This window comes from Haliotis cracherodii, unplaced genomic scaffold, assembly GCF_022045235.1.
Source record: "Haliotis cracherodii isolate W230 unplaced genomic scaffold, xgHalCrac1.p SCAF_12, whole genome shotgun sequence".
Taxonomy (NCBI): domain Eukaryota; kingdom Metazoa; phylum Mollusca; class Gastropoda; order Lepetellida; family Haliotidae; genus Haliotis; species Haliotis cracherodii.
The window spans coordinates 26,682,956-26,703,947 of NW_027266267.1; the positions used below are offsets into that span (position 1 = coordinate 26,682,956).

The window sequence follows — 20,992 nt, forward strand, 5'->3', positions numbered from 1 at the left end:
AACCTACGACCTGTCCCACTTTGAGTTAGCTGACACGACCTGGTATCACGAACATATTGTTCAAATTGACCTACTTTAATTAACTCTTCATTCAGTAAGATTTTGATAAGTGTGTGTTGCTTCGTTGCACTCGACAATGAAATGTAAGGATGCAAGACAGGTTCATTGATCAGCATTTTCACAGAAAGTGAACGCGTTAGCTGTAATAAATTAATCTACAAAAAATCAGACTTTTCATAATGCACCTCATACAGCCTAAAAATCGATAATTATTTTCAACGTGGGTAAAAAACACAAAAACACAGCGAGGCACTTAGTGAAATAGTAAGTGTTCACGTGAGGTTCGTTAGCGATTTGTATAAATATCTGGTTGTCGTACAAATAGTATTTCCGGAAGCGCATGCGGATAGTCTACATCTGAACTTCCGGTAGTGCGGCGGGAAGGAGCACGAGTATTGGCGATCACTTCAAAGAAATCTGGCCTCCTGTCCAAGCATGACGAGGTTGTAATTTAAAATCTGGAGATTGATACAGTAAAACTTAAAATGTGTTAAGAAAGGCAGTTTTTCTAACCCTTCATTCAGCAAATAGCATCCTTCCTCAATAATGAATGACGTGATGTCGGAAAATCTAGACTTGATCAGTCATGTTTGGGTGAAGAGTCGTGTTGAGGATTTCATTTTGATATGTGCGCCTCTGTTGATATCGAGCCTGATCTCGTAAGAAATGATGATGATATTAAAGTCAATGGGGTAGTAGGGCGATAGTGGTATTACCACGGCTGCGAAGTAAGACAGTTCAGCTGACACGGTTCCTCCATACATTGACTGGCCAAACCAGGAAAACATCTCAGAAGCAGGAGAGTGAGTGAGCGAGTGAAATTAACGTCACATCGGCAATATTTCAGCGACGAAACAGTTATATTAATTATAATAAGAATCTGTCAACGATGGACAGTTAGATAACTATCACAGTTTCGATTTTAAAACTAGTTGAGAACAGTTAAAAGAATACATTTTCAATCAACAATACATTATAAAAATGGGGTATAGATCACCAGAAACCAAAGTTAGGCCACATTACTGGGGAGCGTGGGGACTTACATTACGGATTTACACAGTGATTCAACAGTAAAAAATCTACTTGAGATGATTAGCGACTATCAGTGTGTGATTGTTTGGTTGCAAGAGTATATTGCCATCCTTGAATTACCAACAATTAACAAAATCACCGCATAATTTAACGTGGGGGGACATTTGTTTGAAAGGCTTATACATACAACTTCATGCACAAACCTTGCATAGATCTATGCGATGAATAAATCTAAATAAAATTTTATTTCACTCTCCTTCGGTGATGTTATAGTTGGACACAGTCCCATTAGGTGCGAACATCATTGCAGTAAGATGAGACTTTACATGCTCACCTGATGGAGTATGTCAGTGTTCTGACCCTGATGTTATACACGGACATTAGAAGAGGACATAACTGTGCAGAAGGACACAATCAGAAAGAATGATATGTACAATAATCACGTTGACTGATAATGTGGGTGGGTGGGAAGTTGTTCTAGGCCTGGGTACCCAGGCTTCATTTTGATTTACCCCATAAAGATCTTGGTTAGATTTGTTCTTCAGCAACCGATGCTTGTCATGAGAGGTGACTACTGGGATCGGGTGGTGAGGCTTGCTGACTTAGTTAATGTATGTCGTTGATGCTCATGACATCAATCACTGGAATGTCTGGTCCAGATTATTTACAAATTGCCCTCATATAGCTGGAATATAGCTGAGTGCAGCATTCAACAGCAAACAAACAGAAAATGTTTCAATATATCCGAACATGCCCAGCTATCATGGCTATGTACAGGCATGTGTGCACCCCTGCTTCCAAGATCTGTGTATCCTTTAAATCTTTAATGTTTAACATTTGGGTCAGATCAAGAACTAGTATTACCCATGTGATCCCACTTTCTTATGAGATGATGATCGACATAACGGGCACATATCAAAATGAGATCCCCAAAACTCCTCCTCCCACTGGGTCGGTACTTGGCTGGATCTGTGGCGATCCGGGTAGAAAATAGGTTTTCAGCAACCTTTGCTTGCCGTCAGAGGCAACTAACGGCACCTGGTGGTCAGGCTCTCTGACTTGGTTGATACATGTCATTGATCCCAATTGCGTGAATCGATGCTCATGATATCAATCACTGGATTATCTGGTCCAGACTCGATTATTTACACACTGCCGTCATATAGCTGGAATTTTGCGGAGTGCAGCGTTAAACAAACAGTATTAGTATTACTCTGTGTAAGAGAGTGATTGGCTTTATACAACCGAGACATTAATATTGTAATCTAGGCTTTGATAAACACTGTAACCCCCGACTCTAAATCTTTAGAGGGGCGGTCGGGTAGCCTAGTGGTTAAAGCGTTCGCTCGTCACGCTAAAGACCCGGGTTCGATTCCCGACATGGGTACAATGTATGAAGCCCATTTGTGGTGTCCCCCCGCCATGATATTGCTGGAATATTGCTAAAGGTGGCGTTAAACCATACTCACTCACTAAATCTTTAGGGACTTATAAATTATGACTACAAAATGGAAATGTTTTTGATATTAACCCATGCATGTATTTGTTGCAGAGGTCGCATAGAACTAGGGGACATAACCCCGCACAACATCAAGCAGCTCAAGCGGTTGAACCAGGTAGTGTTCCCGGTCACCTACAATGACAAGTTCTACAAGGACGTCCTAGAAGTGGGAGAACTTGCAAAACTTGGTAAAGGCCTTTATTGTCTTGCATGGTCAGATTTTGTCATAGTTTATCTGTGTTGGTTATGCAGCAAGCTTAACCCAACAGTTGTTGGTGAAAAATGATATATCCAGTTTAGAATGTTTGAAGTGCATAGTGACAAAAATGATGAATGTAAATAAACATGGATTAAGTCTCCCTGAAAAATTTACATCTGATAAAAAATAAACAAACTGCTCTGCTGATGTAAATTTTAATGATAGTAATCTTCCTTCAGAAAGTGGGGTGGTGGGGTAGCCTAATAGTTAAAAGCTAAAAGTTAAAGTTCGATTCCCCACATGGGTACAATGTGTGAAGCCCATTTCTGGTGTCCCACGCTGCGACATTGCTGGAATATTGCTCAAAGCGTCATAAAACCATACTCACTCATTCGATCACTCCTTCAGAAACAAGCTTCGCATAGTCCAGTCTTTTGTTTCTTTCGATACCAAGGACTGATGAATATTAGTGTTCAGTCTCGACTCATCTCATATTTTGAACAAGTTGCAGAACATGGTAGAAGTAGGCGGCAAAATTCAAGATTTCTCTAAAACTTGAAATACACTCTTGGTCAATTTGTGTTGTGTTTTCTGCTCAAGATGTATAGCCAAACATACTTTGAATATTGGAGGACCTGCATATTGTACATTGAAAATAACATGATAATATTTCAAAATGCAAACCAACAGTGATTGGAAGAGTACTTTTCTTGAAACATATTCTCCTACAGCAATAGAGTCATCAAATCAGTTTTTTTAAACACGGCTGGTTATTGTGATTTGAAACCTCTGCTAGACCAATCAGAATTTGTTATATTCTGAATTCATCATGATTCATTGTAAAATAATTATTAATTCCTTTTTAGCTGATCATTTAAGTTTGTTATATCCTAGATAATTACTTGTTTAGATATACCAAAAGTCTGCAGGTGAATAGGTCAGTAAGTGCGTCGTCACTCAGTGTTCGGGTCGCCCGGTCGCCTAAGGCATCCCATTTCACTGGGTGGAGTTGCCAGTGTTCGTTCGGGTTGACTTTTGAAACTACCAGTCCACCAGGACTGGCAACTCTAAAAATTACCAGTCCCCACTAAATTCTGTCAGTCCCAACTTTTAGCACATAAAAAAAAAGTATGAAAATTACCTGGTTTTAATTCTTTTAACATTATGTTCCATACAATGACATCATCTCTGAAGTAACTTTGTTAAATCTACATGTCATTTACATAAAGATGTCACATTTTTCTCTTTTTTTGTTGTTAATATTTCAAGCCGAAGTTGCTACATATATTTAGTTAACCTCGAAGCAAAGCAAAATGTGATTTGCTTGCACTAAATATAGACCATGGGAAACTGTGATGGTAACAGACAAGCTGACTTCTTTCAAAACATATACTTATGTGAATATAGCCAATGTTTTGTTCAAAAACAAAGATTTATAAGGTACTTTCTATGTGGGTCCACAGGGACTGGCAGTCAAATGAATTACCGGTCCAAGCTTAATTGTACCGGTAAAAGACTGGTAATTACCGGTAAACGGGAACACTGAGTTGCGTCCCTTGGGCACACCAGAAACCAATGATTGTGGGTTCGAATCCCGATTATGTTTCTAGGTTTGTCAGCTCAATACCCGTGCTCATGGGTTTCACTGAAGTGGTAAACGTCTAAAACCTGCATCACTTCGGGCTTTCCTCCGACATTAAGCTGACACGCCGCGACATAATTGAATACGGTTCCAAAATACTGTTAATAACAACTCACTCACTCTGTGTTCCAGCCTACTACAATGACATAGTTATAGGAGCAGTGTGCTGTAGGATCGACACGTCTGAGAACCAGAGAAGACTTTACATTATGACTCTGGGCTGTCTGGCGCCGTACAGGAGACTGGGCATAGGTAAGTCTTTCCATCAGGGGCACACCGCCTACCTGGTCTAGAGGATAGGGCACCTGTGCAGAGAGCAGGCCGTGTTGTTACCCTTCGTAGTTCGGCATTAAGGGGCTAAAACAAAGCCTGTTCGGCTTGGAGTCTGTGTACTGTGTCTGAATGGGGTATGCATGTTGAACCGTGGCATGGTATCTCAGTGTGCTGGCACTTTATGATCAGCATTAGTCCAGCCTAGTACAAGCAGATAGATGCTGATGATGTCAATCATTGGATTTTCTGGTCCAGACTTGATTATAAACAGACTGCCGTGATATAGCTGGAATATTGCTGAGTGCAGCATGAAACAACAAACAAGATATGAATAACTATTATCTCGTCCAGTCTTGAATATTTACAGGCCACCGTTAAACAGCTGGAATATTGCTGTGTGCGGCGTTAAACATTAAACAAACAATAATTGGGTTCTAAACAGGGTTTGAAATTGAGGACGTCCATATGCTAAGATACGTCAAGGACCTTACATCCTGTGAAGATCTGGGGCAGAATAGGTCTTCAGCAACCCATGCTTGCTATAAAAGGCGACTATGCTTGTTGTAATTGGCGATTAACGGGATCGGATGGTCTGGCTCGCTGACTTGGTTGATGCATGTCACCGATCCCAATTTGCGTGGGTCGATGCTCAATCAATCACTGGATTGTCTGGTCCAGACTTGATTATTTACAGACCGCTCTCATATAGCTGGAATATTGCTGAGTACGGCATTAAAAAACAAATAAACAAGATCAAGGACCTTACTTGTAGCCCTGGTTGTAGTTAGCGTTGACAAATTGTGCCCTCCATTATTTGTTTCTATCAGTATGTGTGTATACAGGGGCTGACATTGTCTGACTATGTTCCAGGAACAGTGATGCTACAACATGTCCTCAGGATATGTGACAAGGACGGAAACTTTGATAATGTATTTCTGTAAGTACTGCGCTCTGAGGAGAGTTGTTTTTATCACCATTCTATTTAATCATCACGATGTTGGGCGGTGGGGTAGCCTTGTGGTTAAAGTGTTCGCTTGTCACTCCGAACACCCAGGTTCGATTTCCAAATGGGTACAATGTGTGAAGCCCATTTCTCCTGTTCCCCGCCGTGATATTGCTGGAATATTGTTTAAAAGGGTGTATAACTCACTCACTCACGCACTAAATCACTCACTCAATTCGCTGTGCAGAGTTGTGTCCCTTGAGCATGCCAGACACCTGTGATTGTGGGTTCGAATCCCAGTGATTATGTTTCTAGGTTTCTACCATACGCGTGCTCATGGGTTTCACCGGAGTGGTAAACGTCTGAGACCTGCATCACTTCAGGCTTTCCTCCCACATTAAGCTGACATGCTGTGATATAACTGTAATATTGTTCAATGTGGTGTTAATCCCAACTCACTCACTCCCTCTTGTGTTTGCAGCCATGTACAAATAAACAACGATGGTGCAATTAGGTTCTATGAAAAGTTTGGGTTCGAAATTGTGGAAGAAAAACAGAACTATTACAAGCGAATAGAGCCAGCGGACGCCTATGTGTTACAGAAGTCCTTCCGCTTGACAAACAACAACCAACCAGCTAGCGAGGAGACCACGTCCGACAACACAGAGATGATCGAATCCTGAATATATTCATGACAGATGACTCGGTTGATTTCCTGATGTTACAAAGACATTTTTTGAATGCAAGAATTTAGATTTGAAGTGCTTTAAACTTACTAGTTCTTCAACAGAACAATCTGTTGGTAATGTTGTCCTCTGGTACAAAGTTTTCAAGAATGTGGGACTTTCTCCTGGAATCAGAACAATACAGGTGCTTTCATTGTGTTCGAGACAGAACTGAAATTGAAGCTTTCCATTGACATGAGTCTTTCCATGGTCCATCCCCAGTCAGTGGACGTTGTCCTGTGGGTTCCTTATAGACTACTGTAAGCCTGGCAAGTTTTGCGAGCAGAAAAGTACTTCGAAGACTGCGAACAGCACACTTGCAATAGATTCATGACACAGTTATTTTTGCAGACCAACAAGGAACTAAAGACGTAAGGAGGCATCTTTCGTTTATTCACTTCCACACAGGGTCAAATCAGCCAGAAATGATTAAGTAAATAATCCTCACATCCTGTTTCCTCATGACCCATTGGGGGTCACGAGTGGCCCAGTCGTCTGAGGCGCAGCGATTCGCTGAGCAGAGTTGAGTCCCTGGGGCACGCCAGTAACTTGTGATCGTGGGTTCGAATCCTGGGTCGCCCCGATGATGTTTCTAGGTTTGTCAGCACCATACCCGTGCTCGTTGGTTTCACCGAAGTGGTAAGTGTCTGAGACCTGCATCACTTTGGGCTTTCCTCCCACATTAAGCTGACATGTCGCGCTACTGGAATACTGTTAAAAGCAGCGTTGAACCAAACTCACTCACTCACTCACTCACTCCATTCTACTCACAAATAATAACATCTTCAAAAGCAACTTTCATCTTTGGTAATCTCATCGCCATGGTGTCGAAAAGCTTTCCACACCCTGTTGAGAGTATTGTTACCCACTCACAATAATTTAGTGGTGCAAAACTTTCCAGATTGATAGTAATCCTGGAGCTAGTTGAATAGAGCGATCTTCAATGGGACTGTCATAGGTCAGTGTTAAAGTTGGTCATAGGTCGGCCCAGTTGTCTAAGACACTGCATGATTCCTGTACAGTGTTGTGTACCAAGACCTGCCAGAAATCGATGATCGAGGGATCAGTTATGTTTCTTGGTTTGTCAGCACCCAACCAATGCTCTTGGTTTTCATCGAAGTGTTTTTTCTCCTTCATCAAACTTACAGCCTGTGATGTCGCTTAAATACTTTTCATCCAAACTCTTTCGCTGTTTATTTGTCAAGAGTTATGATCATTGCAACACTGGGAATGCTCTGTGGAGGCCCGATGGTATAGCCTGGCGGTTAATGCATCTGCTCGTCACGTTGAATACCTGGGTTCGATTCCCCATATGGCTACAATGTGTGAAGCCCATTTCTGGTGTCCCTGCTGTGATATTGCTGGAATATTGCTAAAAGCGGCGTAAAACCATACTCACTCACTCACTCTGTGGAACAGGGCCAAGGGTCTCTTGTATTGGAGGAATGGAGAGGTTGTGGATTTGAACATTGGCCACATACATTGTAGGTCCGAACATAGTAACATAAACCTCTTTTATATGACCTCATTACTAGAGTTTCAACCCCTAATTTGATTCATTTGGATTCTTTCCTGTCAGCACATCTCCATCAAGGGTTTCACTATAGCCGTAAATATTTGTCAAATAAGTTGAAAAAAAACCCAGTTGGTTCTCACACAGTATTTCTCTGTAACCACTAGGATTGAATAACTTAAAACAGGCGACAAAATCCAATGATGACATGGACAGGTGGCCATGGTTTTGTTATCTGGACTAATGGCATGGAGTTATCTCCCTTTGCAAGGGAGTTAAGCTGTGCGCAAGGTGAAAGATGTTCTTAAGGTATTTGTAGTTTTTGTATAGCTGACAGTTATGGTAAGGGGAAAGTTGTAGATTGAACTTGAAAACTGTTGTATAATTTTAATGAAGAGATGTCAGATATGCTGACCCGTCAGCCGAATCGGAAAGAAAGTTGACCACAAATGAAGCCACTATGATTGTTTGAAAAATTACAAAAAAAGTAATAAAATTTAAATATAATAAATCCTTACTTTTTATCATTGTTCAAACATTTGGCAAACATGCTTCCTGTCAAAATTAGTGTCACATTCTTCATAGCAAGGAGAGGCCAGCATCTCTTGAAAGAATAGTTGGTGTCAATCACAAATTGTTGTTATTTTTAATGAGATTTCCCCGTAGCCAATGGTGAGCTGGATTACTTTTGACTACTAAATGTTGGGTAAAATTGCTAATGCTAATGACATTTTATTAAGAATTTACAAGTTGTGCCAAACTAGAGATGGCATCTCTGAAGTGTGTCTACTTTGGTTAAATGACTGTTAGATGTATTTTGCTGATATGATAAAAGGTAAGGATGTGTTTGATCTTTTTGAATAGAAGAGTTTGTTGTCCATGGAGCGTGCACAAAATATAGAAATGTACATAGATCTGTCAATTGCTCTGTCATTGTGTCTTAATCTACATTGTATATAAACCATTTACAGGAAAACCTCTTTCTGTGTTGTTCTTCAGATCAGCCTTATATGTCCAGGGTTTCATGGATGCAAAATACTGCGTCCTATAGGCATGGGGGGGCGGTCGGGTAGCCTTGTGGTCAAAGCGTTTGCTCATCACGCCAAAGACCCGGGTTCGATTCCCGACATGGGTACAATGTGTGAAGCCCATTTCTGGTGTCCCCCGCCGTGATATTGCTGGAATATTGCTTAAAGCCGCGTAAAACCATAATCACTCACTAAAGGCATGCACATTGTGAATTGACACAAGTGACGGTTTGAATCAGTGACTCATCAAAATTGTAGATGACAATTTAAGTGGGACATAATATAATAGAATATATCCATTTATTATGCGCCATATTCCATTCCAAAGTGAATGCCTATGGCTTCTGAGTATGATATTTGTTTGTTGTTTAACACCGCACTCAGCAATATTCCAGCTATATGACGGTGGTCTCTAAATAATCGAATCTGGACCAGACAATCCAGTGATTTGACATGAGAATCGATCTGCGCAATTGGGATGCGATGACATGGATCAATCAAGTCAGCCAGCCTGACCATCCGATCCCGCTAGTCGCCTCCTGCGTCAAGCAAGGTTTGCTGAAGACTCAATTCTAACCAGTAATCTTCACGGGATTTGGACCCCAGGGTTCATGCACCACGTGGCTGCTTGTACTGGTCGAGAATTATGCCGGTTTTATAGTGATAACCCAATGAGAATACCCTCCCGCAATTTAACATGGATATCCCCACTCTGTGTACTGTCTCTGCAGCCGATCAGTCCTGGAATACATGACACTTATTATGGACAGCAATTTTTTATTCTTTGTCACGACGTTCCTGAGCTACTTCTTCCTCATCAGGTGAATGCTGAATAAGATATACATCATGATATGTTTGCACAACACAAGTTGAAGTTATGTTCAAAGATAACAATATAATGAAAAAGCTGATGACATGGGATCAGTCCTTGTTATAATCCCACAATGGCCGGGTGCGAGGGAGAGAAGCAACAGTTAATAGCCCCAGCGGTATACCTATCTTTCAGAGGCAAGGGAGTTAACTGCTAATAGAAGTCCAGTTTCAACCCTTGCCGAACTAGGCTGGTATTATGGAGTTACATTTTGGCTGGACTAACGAGTCTATGCAAAGTCCGTCAAAAACGACCAAAAACGCAACAAAATCAAAATCCGGTTCGTAAATTGTGCAGATTTCGGTCGATTGCAGGATTTGCAAAGCATGTGCAGCGCCAACTCGTTGTCAACAGATATCTTCCAAACCTTTTCAAGTTTTCAATCAAGGTACTTGCGTGATCTGATGCACTTCGCGATGTAAGACCCGTTTTATTACAATATAGATCTTGTTTATTGATCAGATCTTCTTTAGTGGGTGCCGCCATTTTGTTTGTAACAAATGCAAGTGGTGGAATCGGATTGGTCCATAGGAGAGGCTTAGAAGGGACATAAGTCGTAACAAGGGTTTGCCAGTAACATGGCTATATCCCCCGCCCCTGTTGCAGAATTTATGACATAATTAAATCTAAACAAACCCTAACCTTTTTTAACCGAGGTGGAACTTGTCATGGAAATAGTAAAAAAAAGAAGAGTTTGGAACCTAAGTCTATCTTGTTGCCATGGAAACGTGAAAAATATAAATTTCTAAATAGAAAAAAGGCAGCATGTACCTGACAGACCTGCAAAGTTTCATGAAAAGCTATTGAACTAGTCCGGACTGATGCCGATTTATAGTGCTAGCTCTCTGAGATACCATGCCGCAGTTTAACATGAATACCCCACTCAGACACAGTATACTGACTCCGAGCCGACCAGTCCTTGTTTTAACCCCTTAAAGTCGAGCGCCAGACAGGGTAACAACAAGTACCATCTTTTGACGTCTTTTTGGTGTGACGCGGTCGGGGATCGAACCCCGAACCTTCCGCTCTCCGAGCGGACGCTCTACCACTAGACCACGGATGTGGTCTGCGAGCATAGATTGCGAACCAGCTGTATGTACACTGCAGGATAGTGATACTACTGTTAGAGGGCCCCAGGGGTATCAATATCGTGTGCCGTGTCCATGCAGCCCGCCAAGCCACTGCTGTACACTTAGTCATTTGATTACATGGAATGCTTCAACATAAGCACTACGCACACAAACATACAGCATATTCACGACCTTTACATTCCCCCCTAAGGCCGACTTAAGTTAAAAAACTGATAGCAGTTGAAAGCAATGAGTCGAAGTCTGGGTTAACAAATACACAGGAAGCGTCAACGGTCTGTGGTAGATGAGTGAGTGAGTATGGTTTTACGCCGCTTTGAACAATATTCCAGCAATATCACGGCGGGGGACACCATAAATGGGCTTCACACATTGTACCCATGTCGGGAATCGAACCCGGGTCTTCGCTGTGACGAATGCTTTAACCACTAGGCTACCCGACCGCCCCCTATCCCACTAGAGCGACAAGTCAACGATGATATTAATTTCAGTCATATAGCCTGTAACTGTCGCTCGGAATGCGTCGTGTTAACATTTTCGAGGTTACATGATTAGTAATGATGGTCTTTCCTTGGTCATTCCTTGGTCTCGCATCCTCTTACTCGTTCGGTCCATCCTTCTCCATTCTAGTTCAATGAGGAGACTGATTGAAGGTGTGAGTGAGTGAGTATGGTTTTTGCAATATTCCAGCAATATCACGGCAGGGGACACCTGAAATGGGCTTCACACATTGTACCCAGGTAGGGATTGAAACCTGGGTCTTCGGCGTGACGAGCGAACGCTTTAGCCACTAGGCTACCCAACCGCCCCACAGATGCGTCAGGATATGGTCTAAGGGAGTTCTCTCACAGAACAGTAGCATCGGTGAAAGAGCTGTGGCATTTGCATCTCGTACCATATCAGAAGAGGAGAGGAAAAACTCTGTAGGAGAGAAAGAAGCCTTAGCATGCATGTTGGCATGTGAGAAGTGGCACACCTACCATGGTTTGTCCCCCTACGTGTCATGTACACATGTCTATACAAAATTACATGATAGTTTCTTAAAGAACTACATCCGTCATGGGTCTTAAATTAAACAAAATTCAGATTTTGTTGGGTACAGGGTATTCATGGTCAAGTACCGTATTGATGTTTCATACACTTTTCTGAATTTCGAGTTATTTTGCAATTCATCGTTCTCATTTGGAGTCAAACGGACTGTAGAAGGAAACCAGGGTCACCACAATACAGTTGGACCTAGAACGGCAAATCACGTGGAGGGGTGGCACAGCAAGATTGCGAAGGTATTGGGTGCGCCTCATCCAAATATCTTCAAGATTGTATCATTTTTCAAAGCCGAACAAGCGTACGTCGAGTCGACCATCCATCAGCTAGAGTCTGGTGGGAAAATTCGTCCAAGAAAGCGAAAGTACAGACAACTTGATGACAGACTGCAGATAGAGAAGCATCACTTGCAGAATGGCACCAAGACCATTTAACAGTTTGCTGATTCTGTGCATATCATGACATTAAGGAAATATCATGTATATGTATCATGATTTTGTACACATAATTGTACATGTAAAATGATTTTATACACATAATTGTGCTTGGATTGTTGTACAATATGTTTTTATTTTGCCAATAATAAATCATTATTTACATTCTTGTGTATGCTTATTTCAATGTACTAGTATATTCATGGGTCTATACACAGTTGCATAGTGGGCACTGCAACCCTGATGGTGATACGGCCTAATCCCTTAATCCTTTGTTGTTATAAGATCCAAATTCAAAAGTGGGCATAGTGGGGGTAACCGAATCTTCATGGGATGACAGGGATTAGTGATGTCGTGTGTTACATAAAGCTTAGAGGTATTGGATGTGTTCAAAGATCGATGTACATCCATGTCCATTTCATTCGCGCATCATTCGTCCCTATTTGGACTTTTCACAGCGCCCTGCAATACAGTTGTAGACAAGGACAACAACAACATGAATGTTATCAAGAGAATATTTGTTGACGTCTGACTGGTATTACAAGTATATTAATACATGGTATGTGCTATAGGTTCTTTTCAGTCAGCGCTTCAAAACATGCATATACTTTATTTCTCTCGAATTATTTTTTTCAAGCACTTTCGGGAACAGATCTAATCTCTCTGTTCTTCTTATAATTTGAAAATAACCGCCTTCGCCAGAATATCAAATGGTTGGCCCCTTAATGGTTTGGTGGTCAGGCTTGGCGACATGGTTGACGACGACGTGGACAGTCGTTCATAATATCACTCACTGGTTTCTGAAGGCCAGACTTGATTAATCACAGACAGCTGTCATACAGCTGGAATATTGCTGAGTGCTGTTTTAACCCTCCCCCCCAAAAAAACAACCAAAAAACAACCAAAACCAAAATACAGCCACACAAAGATAACACACAAGAGACCAAACAAACAAACAACAAAAATACCCAAACAACGGTTAAAGCATGTTATATCTTGTGACTTGTTACCTTATGTGGTAGTTTCTGTTATAAAGTTTGGACACAAAGCGAACCAGAACATTTGGTCATTTATTGTTTGTACTGCGGAAGTTTTCCTCATAAACTTTACAAATGCGTTTGATGATAGCAAGCGTTGTGATAAGATTTAAATGAAGTTATGAGTGAATGTATAGGCTCTTTCTGGGGAGTGAGTGAGGGAGACAAATGAGCATTCAAATTTTATGTATAGAAGAGGGCAGAGGCAACTTTTTCCTCAAATGTCCTCTATTTTTGTCATTGATACGTTAAATTTGGAAATGTCCACACGTCTACCATAAAATATTTTGAAAACCTTCCGAGACCTTTAATGTTTTTGAACATCTTTTGAGCAAACTTGTATGACGCTCTTTGAAATCCTGGTACATCGGATGTGGTTCAGGCTGAGGGGTGGGGACATCGTATGTTGGTTCAGGCTGAGGGATGGGGACATCGTATGTTGGTTCAGGCGGAGGGATGGGGACATTGTATGTTGGTTCAGACGGAGGGATGGGGACATCGTATGTGGGCTCAGGCTGAGGGATGGGGACATCGGATGTGGGTTCAGGCGGAGGGATGGGGACATTGTATGTTGGTTCAGACGGAGGGATGGGGACATCGTATGTGGGCTCAGGCTGAGGGATGGGGACATCGGATGTGGGTTCAGGCTGAGGACTGGGGACATCGTATGTGGGTTCAGACGGAAGGATGGGGACATTGTATGTGGGCTCAGACTGAGGGGTGGGGACATCGTATGTGGGCTCAGGCTGTGGGTTGGGGACATCGGATGTGGGTTCAGGCGGAGGGATGGGGACATTGTATGTTGGTTCAGGCGGAGGGAAGGGGACATCGTATGTGGGCTCAGGCTGAGGGATGGGGACATCGTGTGTGGGCTCAGGCTGAGGAGTGGGGACATCAGATGTTGGTTCAGGCGGAGAGATGGGGACATCGTATGTGGGTTCAGGCGGAGGGATGGGGACATTGTATGTTGGTTCAGACGGAGGGATGGGGACATCGGATGTGGGTTCAGGCGGAGGGTTGGGGACATCGTATGTTGGTTCAGGCGGAGGGATGGGGACATCGGATGTGGGCTCAGGCAGAGAGATGGGGACATCGGATGTGGGTTCAGGCTGATGGGTGGGGACATCAGATGTGGTTCAGGCTGAGGGATGGGGACATCGGATGTGGGTTCAGGCTGTGGGTTGGGGACATCGGATGTGGGCTCAGGCTGAAGAGTGGGGACATCGTATGTTGGTTCAGGCGGAGAGATGGGGACATCGGATGTCGTTCAGGCGGAGGGATGGGGACATTGTATGTTGGTTCAGGCGGAGGGAAGGGGACATCGTATGTGGGCTCAGGCTGAGGGATGGGGACATCGTATGTGGGCTCAGGCTGAGGAGTGGGAACATCGTATGTTGGTTCAGGCGGAGAGATGGGGACATCGTATGTGGGTTCAGGCGGAGGGAAGGGGACATCAGATGTGGGTTCAGGTTGAAGGGTGGGGACATCGGACATGGGTTCAGATTGAGCTGTGGGGGCATCAGATGTGGGTTCAGGATGAAGGTTCGGAACATCAGATGAGGGTTCAGGTTGAGCAGTGGGGGCATCGTATGTGGGTTCAGCTCGAGGGGTGGGGACATCAGATGTGGGTTCAGGTTGATGACTGGGGACATCGGATGTGGGTTCAGGTTAATGGCTGGGGACATCGGGTGTGGGTTCTGGCTAAAGGGTGGGGACATTGGATGTGGGTTCTGGCTGAGGGATTGGGACATCGGATGTCGTTCAGGCTGATGGGTGGGAACATTGGATGTGGGTTTAGGCTGAGGGGTGGGGACTTCAGATGTGGGTTCAGGTTCAGTAGTGGGGACATCGGATGTCGTTCAGGCTGAGGGGTGGGAACATTGGCTGTGGGTTTAGGCTGAGGGGTGGGGACTTCAGATGTGGGTTCAGGTTGAGTAGTGGGGACATCAGATGTGAGTTTAGGCTGATGGGTGGGGACTTCAGATGTGGGTTCATGCTCAGGGGTGGGGACTTCAGATGTGGGTTCAGGTTGAGTAGTGGTGACATCAGAGGTGAGTTCAGGCTGAGGGGTGGGGACATCGTATGTGGGTTCAGGCTGAGGGTTGGGGACATCAGATATGGGTTCAGGCTGAGGGATGGGGACATCGTATGTGGGTTTAGAATGAGGGGTTGGGACATCAGATGTAGGTTCAGGTTGAAGGGTGGGAACATTGGCTGTGGGTTTAGGCTGAGGGGTGGGGACATCAGATGTGAGTTTAGGCTGAGGGGTGGTGACATCAGATGTCGTTCAGGCTGATGGGTGGGAACATTGGCTGTGGGTTTAGCTCGAGGGGTTGGGACATCAGATGTGGGTTCAGGTTCAGTAGTGGGGACATTGGATGTCGTTCAGGCTGAGGGGTGGGAACATCGGCTGTGGGTTTAGGCTGAGGGGTGGGGACATCAGATGTGAGTTTAGGCTGAGGGGTGGTGACATCAGATTTCGTTCAGGCTGAGGGGTGGGAACATTGGATGTGGGTTTAGGCTGAGGGGTGGGGACTTCAGATGTGGGTTCAGGTTGAGTAGTGGGGACATCAGATGTGGGTTTAGGCTTAGGGGTGGGGACATCAGATGTCGTTCAGGCTGAGGGGTTCGGAACATTGGATGTGGGTTTAGGCTGAGGGGTGGGGACTTCAGATGTGGGTTCAGGTTGAGTAGTGGGGACATCAGATGTGGGTTTAGGATGAGGGTTGGGGACTTCAGATGTGGTTTCAGGTTGAGTAGTGGGGACTTCAGATGTGGGTTTAGGCTGAGTAGTGGGGACTTCAGATGTAGGTTCAGGCGGAGGGATGGGGACATCGTATGTGGGCTCAGGCTGTGGGTTGGTGACATCAGATATGGGTTTAGGCTGAATAGTGGGGACCTCAGATGTGGGTTTAGGCTGAGGGGTGGGGACTTCAGATGTGGGTTTAGGCTGAGGGATGGGGACTTCAGATGTGGGCTCAGGCTGAGGGGTGGGGACATCGGATGTGGGTTCAGGCTGAGGGATGGGGACATCGGATGTGGGTTCAGGCGGAGGGATGGGGACATTGTATGTTGGTTCAGGCGGAGGGAAGGGGACATCGTATGTGGGCTCAGGCTGAGGGATGGGGACATCGTATGTGGGCTCAGGCTGAGGAGTGGGAACATCGTATGTTGGTTCAGGCGGAGAGATGGGGACATTGTATGTGGGTTCAGGCGGAGGGAAGGGGACATCAGATGTGGGTTCAGGTTGAAGGGTGGGGACATCGGACATGGGTTCAGATTGAGCAGTGGGGGCATCAGATGTGGGTTCAGGATGAAGGTTCGGAACATCAGATGAGGGTTCAGGTTGAGCAGTGGGGGCATCGTATGTGGGTTCAGCTCGAGGGGTGGGGACATCAGATGTGGGTTCAGGTTGATGACTGGGGACATCGGATGTGGGTTCAGGTTGATGGCTGGGGACATCGGGTGTGGGTTCTGGCTAAAGGGTGGGGACATTGGATGTGGGTTCTGGCTGAGGGATTGGGACATCGGATGTCGTTCAGGCTGATGGGTGGGAACATTGGATGTGGGTTTAGGCTGAGGGGTGGGGACTTCAGATGTGGGTTCAGGTTCAGTAGTGGGGACATCGGATGTCGTTCAGGCTGATGGGTGGGAACATTGGCTGTGGGTTTAGGCTGAGGGGTGGGGACATCAGATGTGGGTTCAGGTTGAGTAGTGGGGACATCGGATGTCGTTCAGGCTGAGGGGTGGGAACACTGGCTGTGGGTTTAGGCTGAGGGGTGGGGACATCAGATGTGGGTTCAGGTTGAGTAGTGGGGACATCAGATGTGAGTTTAGGCTGAGGGGTGGTGACATCAGATGTCGTTCAGGCTGATGGGTGGGAACATTGGATGTGGGTTTAGGCTGAGGGGTGGGGACATCAGATGTGAGTTTAGGCTGAGGGGTGGTGACATCAGAGGTGGGTTCAGGCTGAGGGGTGGGGACATCGTATGTGGGTTCAGGCTGAGGGTTGGGGACATCAAATATGGGTTCAGGCTGATGGATGGGGACATCGTATGTGGGTTTAGAATGAGGGGTTGGGACATCAGATGTAGGTTCAGGTTGAGGGGTGGGAACATTGGCTGTGGGTTTAGGCTGAGGGGTGGGGACATCAGATGTGAGTTTAGGCTGAGGGGTGGTGACATCAGATGTCGTTCAGGCTGATGGGTGGGAACATTGGATGTGGGTTTAGGCTGAGGGGTTGGGACTTCAGATGTGGGTTCAGGTTCAGTAGTGGGGACATCAAATATGGGTTCAGGCTGATGGATGGGGACATCGTATGTGGGTTTAGAATGAGGGGTTGGGACATCAGATGTAGGTTCAGGTTGAGGGGTGGGAACATTGGCTGTGGGTTTAGGCTGAGGGGTGGGGACATCAGATGTGAGTTTAGGCTGAGGGGTGGTGACATCAGATGTCGTTCAGGCTGATGGGTGGGAACATTGGATGTGGGTTTAGGCTGAGGGGTTGGGACTTCAGATGTGGGTTCAGGTTCAGTAGTGGGGACATCAGATGTGGGTTTAGGCTTAGGGGTGGGGACATCAGATGTCGTTCAGGCTGATGGGTTCGGAACATTGGCTGTGGGTTTAGCTCGAGGGGTGGGGACTTCAGATGTGGGTTCAGGTTCAGTAGTGGGGACATCGTATGTCGTTCAGGCTGAGGGGTGGGAACATTGGCTGTGGGTTTAGGCTGAGGGGTGGGGACATCAGATGTGAGTTTAGGCTGAGGGGTGGTGACATCAGATGTCGTTCAGGCTGATGGGTGGGAACATTGGCTGTGGGTTTAGGGTGAGGGGTGGGGACATCAGATGTGGGTTCAGGTTGAGTAGTGGGGACATCAGATGTGAGTTTAGGCTGAGGGGTGGTGACATCGGATGTCGTTCAGGCTGAGGGGTGGGAACATTGGCTGTGGGTTTAGGCTGAGGGGTGGGGACTTCAGATGTGGGTTCAGGTTGAGTAGTGGGGACATCAGATGTGAGTTTAGGCTGAGGGGTGGTGACATCAGATGTTGTTCAGGCTGATGGGTGGGAACATTGGCTGTGGGTTTAGGCTGAGGGGTGGGGACATCAGATGTGAGTTTAGGCTGAGGGGTGGTGACATCAGATGTCGTTCAGGCTGAGGGGTGGGAACATTGGATGTGGGTTTAGGCTGAGGGGTGGGGACTTCAGATGTGGGTTCAGGTTCAGTAGTGGGGACATCAGATGTGGGTTTAGGCTTAGGGGTGGGGACATCAGATGTCGTTCAGGCTGAGGGGTTCGGAACATTGGATGTGGGTTTAGGCTGAGGGGTGGGGACATCAGATGTCGTTCAGGCTGATGGGTTCGGAACATTGGCTGTGGGTTTAGCTCGAGGGGTGGGGACTTCAGATGTGGGTTCAGGTTGAGTAGTGGGGACATCGTATGTCGTTCAGGCTGAGGGGTGGGAACATTGGCTGTGGGTTTAGGCTGAGGGGTGGGGACATCAGATGTGAGTTTAGGCTGAGGGGTGGTGACATCGGATGTCGTTCAGGCTGATGGGTGGGAACATTGGCTGTGGGTTTAGGGTGAGGGGTGGGGACATCAGATGTGGGTTCAGGTTGAGTAGTGGGGACATCAGATGTGAGTTTAGGCTGAGGGGTGGTGACATCGGATGTCGTTCAGGCTGAGGGGTGGAAACATTGGCTGTGGGTTTAGGCTGAGGGGTGGGGACTTCAGATGTGGGTTCAGGTTGAGTAGTGGGGACATCAGATGTGAGTTTAGGCTGAGGGGTGGTGACATCAGATGTCGTTCAGGCTGATGGGTGGGAACATTGGCTGTGGGTTTAGGCTGAGGGGTGGGGACATCAGATGTGAGTTTAGGCTGAGGGGTGGTGACATCAGATGTCGTTCAGGCTGAGGGGTGGGAACATTGGCTGTGGGTTTAGGCTGAGGGGTGGGGACTTCAGATGTGGGTTCAGGTTCAGTAGTGGGGACATCAGATGTGGGTTTAGGCTTAGGGGTGGGGACATCAGATGTCGTTCAGGCTGAGGGGTTCGGAACATTGGATGTGGGTTTAGGCTGAGGGGTGGGGACATCAGATGTCGTTCAGGCTGATGGGTTCGGAACATTGGCTGTGGGTTTAGCTCGAGGGGTGGGGACTTCAGATGTGGGTTCAGGTTCAGTAGTGGGGACATCGTATGTCGTTCAGGCTGAGGGGTGGGAACATTGGCTGTGGGTTTAGGCTGAGGGGTGGGGACATCAGATGTGAGTTTAGGCTGAGGGGTGGTGACATCAGATGTCGTTCAGGCTGATGGGTGGGAACATTGGCTGTGGGTTTAGGGTGAGGGGTGGGGACATCAGATGTGGGTTCAGGTTGAGTAGTGGGGACATCAGATGTGAGTTTAGGCTGAGGGGTGGTGACATCGGATGTCGTTCAGGCTGAGGGGTGGGAACATTGGCTGTGGGTTTAGGCTGAGGGGTGGGGACTTCAGATGTGGGTTCAGGTTGAGTAGTGGGGACATCAGATGTGAGTTTAGGCTGAGGGGTGGTGACATCAGATGTCGTTCAGGCTGATGGGTGGGAACATTGGCTGTGGGTTTAGGCTGAGGGGTGGGGACATCAGATGTGAGTTTAGGCTGAGGGGTGGTGACATCAGATGTCGTTCAGGCTGAGGGGTGGGAACATTGGATGTGGGTTTAGGCTGAGGGGTGGGGACTTCAGATGTGGGTTCAGGTTCAGTAGTGGGGACATCAGATGTGGGTTTAGGCTTAGGGGTGGGGACATCAGATGTCGTTCAGGCTGAGGGGTTCGGAACATTGGATGTGGGTTTAGGCTGAGGGGTGGGGACTTCAGATGTGGGTTCAGGTTGAGTAGTGGGGACATCAGATGTGGGTTTAGGATGAGGGTTGGGGACTTCAGATGTGGTTTCAGGTTGAGTAGTGGGGACTTCAGATGTGGGTTTAGGCTGAGTAGTGGGGACTTCAGATGTAGGTTCAGGCGGAGGGATGGGGACATCGGATGTGGGCTCAGGCTGTGGGTTGGTGACATCAGATATGGGTTTAGGCTGAATAGTGGGGACCTCAGATGTGGGTTTAGGCTGAGGGGTGGGGACTTCAGATGTGGGTTTAGGCTGAGGGATGGGGACTTCAGATGTGGGCTCAGGCTGAGGGGTGGGGACATCGGATGTGGGCTCAGGCTGAGGGATGGGGACATCGGATGTGGGTTCAGGCGGAGGGATGGGGACATTGTATGTTGGTTCAGGCGGAGGGAAGGGGACATCAGATGTGGGTTCAGGTTGAAGGGTGGGGACATCGGACATGGGTTCAGATTGAGCAGTGGGGGCATCAGATGTGGGTTCAGGATGAAGGTTCGGAACATCAGATGAGGGTTCAGGTTGAGCAGTGGGGGCATCGTATGTGGGTTCAGCTCGAGGGGTGGGGACATCAGATGTGGGTTCAGGTTGATGACTGGGGACATCGGATGTGGGTTCAGGTTGATGGATGGGGACATCGGGTGTGGGTTCTGGCTAAAGGGTGGGGACATTGGATGTGGGTTCTGGCTGAGGGATTGGGACATCGGATGTCGTTCAGGCTGATGGGTGGGAACATTGGA

At 46.3% G+C, this 20,992-nt stretch overlaps 2 protein-coding genes across 2 annotated transcripts; one reads left to right on the plus strand and one right to left on the minus strand.

Annotated features, from left to right (window-relative positions):
• Positions 1 to 417: 417 nt before the first annotated feature.
• LOC139458306 (N-alpha-acetyltransferase 50-like) lies at positions 418 to 8,367 on the plus strand. Its single transcript, XM_071239695.1, has 5 exons — positions 418 to 503; positions 2,645 to 2,781; positions 4,567 to 4,686; positions 5,578 to 5,644; positions 6,132 to 8,367. The coding sequence occupies exons 1-5, from the start codon at positions 496 to 498 to the stop codon at positions 6,331 to 6,333; spliced, it is 534 nt and encodes a 177-aa protein (XP_071095796.1). The 5' UTR covers positions 418 to 495; the 3' UTR covers positions 6,334 to 8,367.
• LOC139457238 (uncharacterized) lies at positions 6,434 to 20,699 on the minus strand. The gene is made up of 8 exons (XM_071238649.1): positions 20,196 to 20,699; positions 17,276 to 17,524; positions 16,026 to 16,868; positions 15,894 to 15,977; positions 15,172 to 15,617; positions 14,678 to 15,032; positions 13,757 to 14,499; positions 6,434 to 6,500 (listed from the first exon to the last, which is right to left on the minus strand). The coding sequence occupies exons 1-8, from the start codon at positions 20,697 to 20,699 to the stop codon at positions 6,434 to 6,436; spliced, it is 3,291 nt and encodes a 1,096-aa protein (XP_071094750.1).
• Between the last annotated feature and the right edge of the window lie 293 nt (positions 20,700 to 20,992).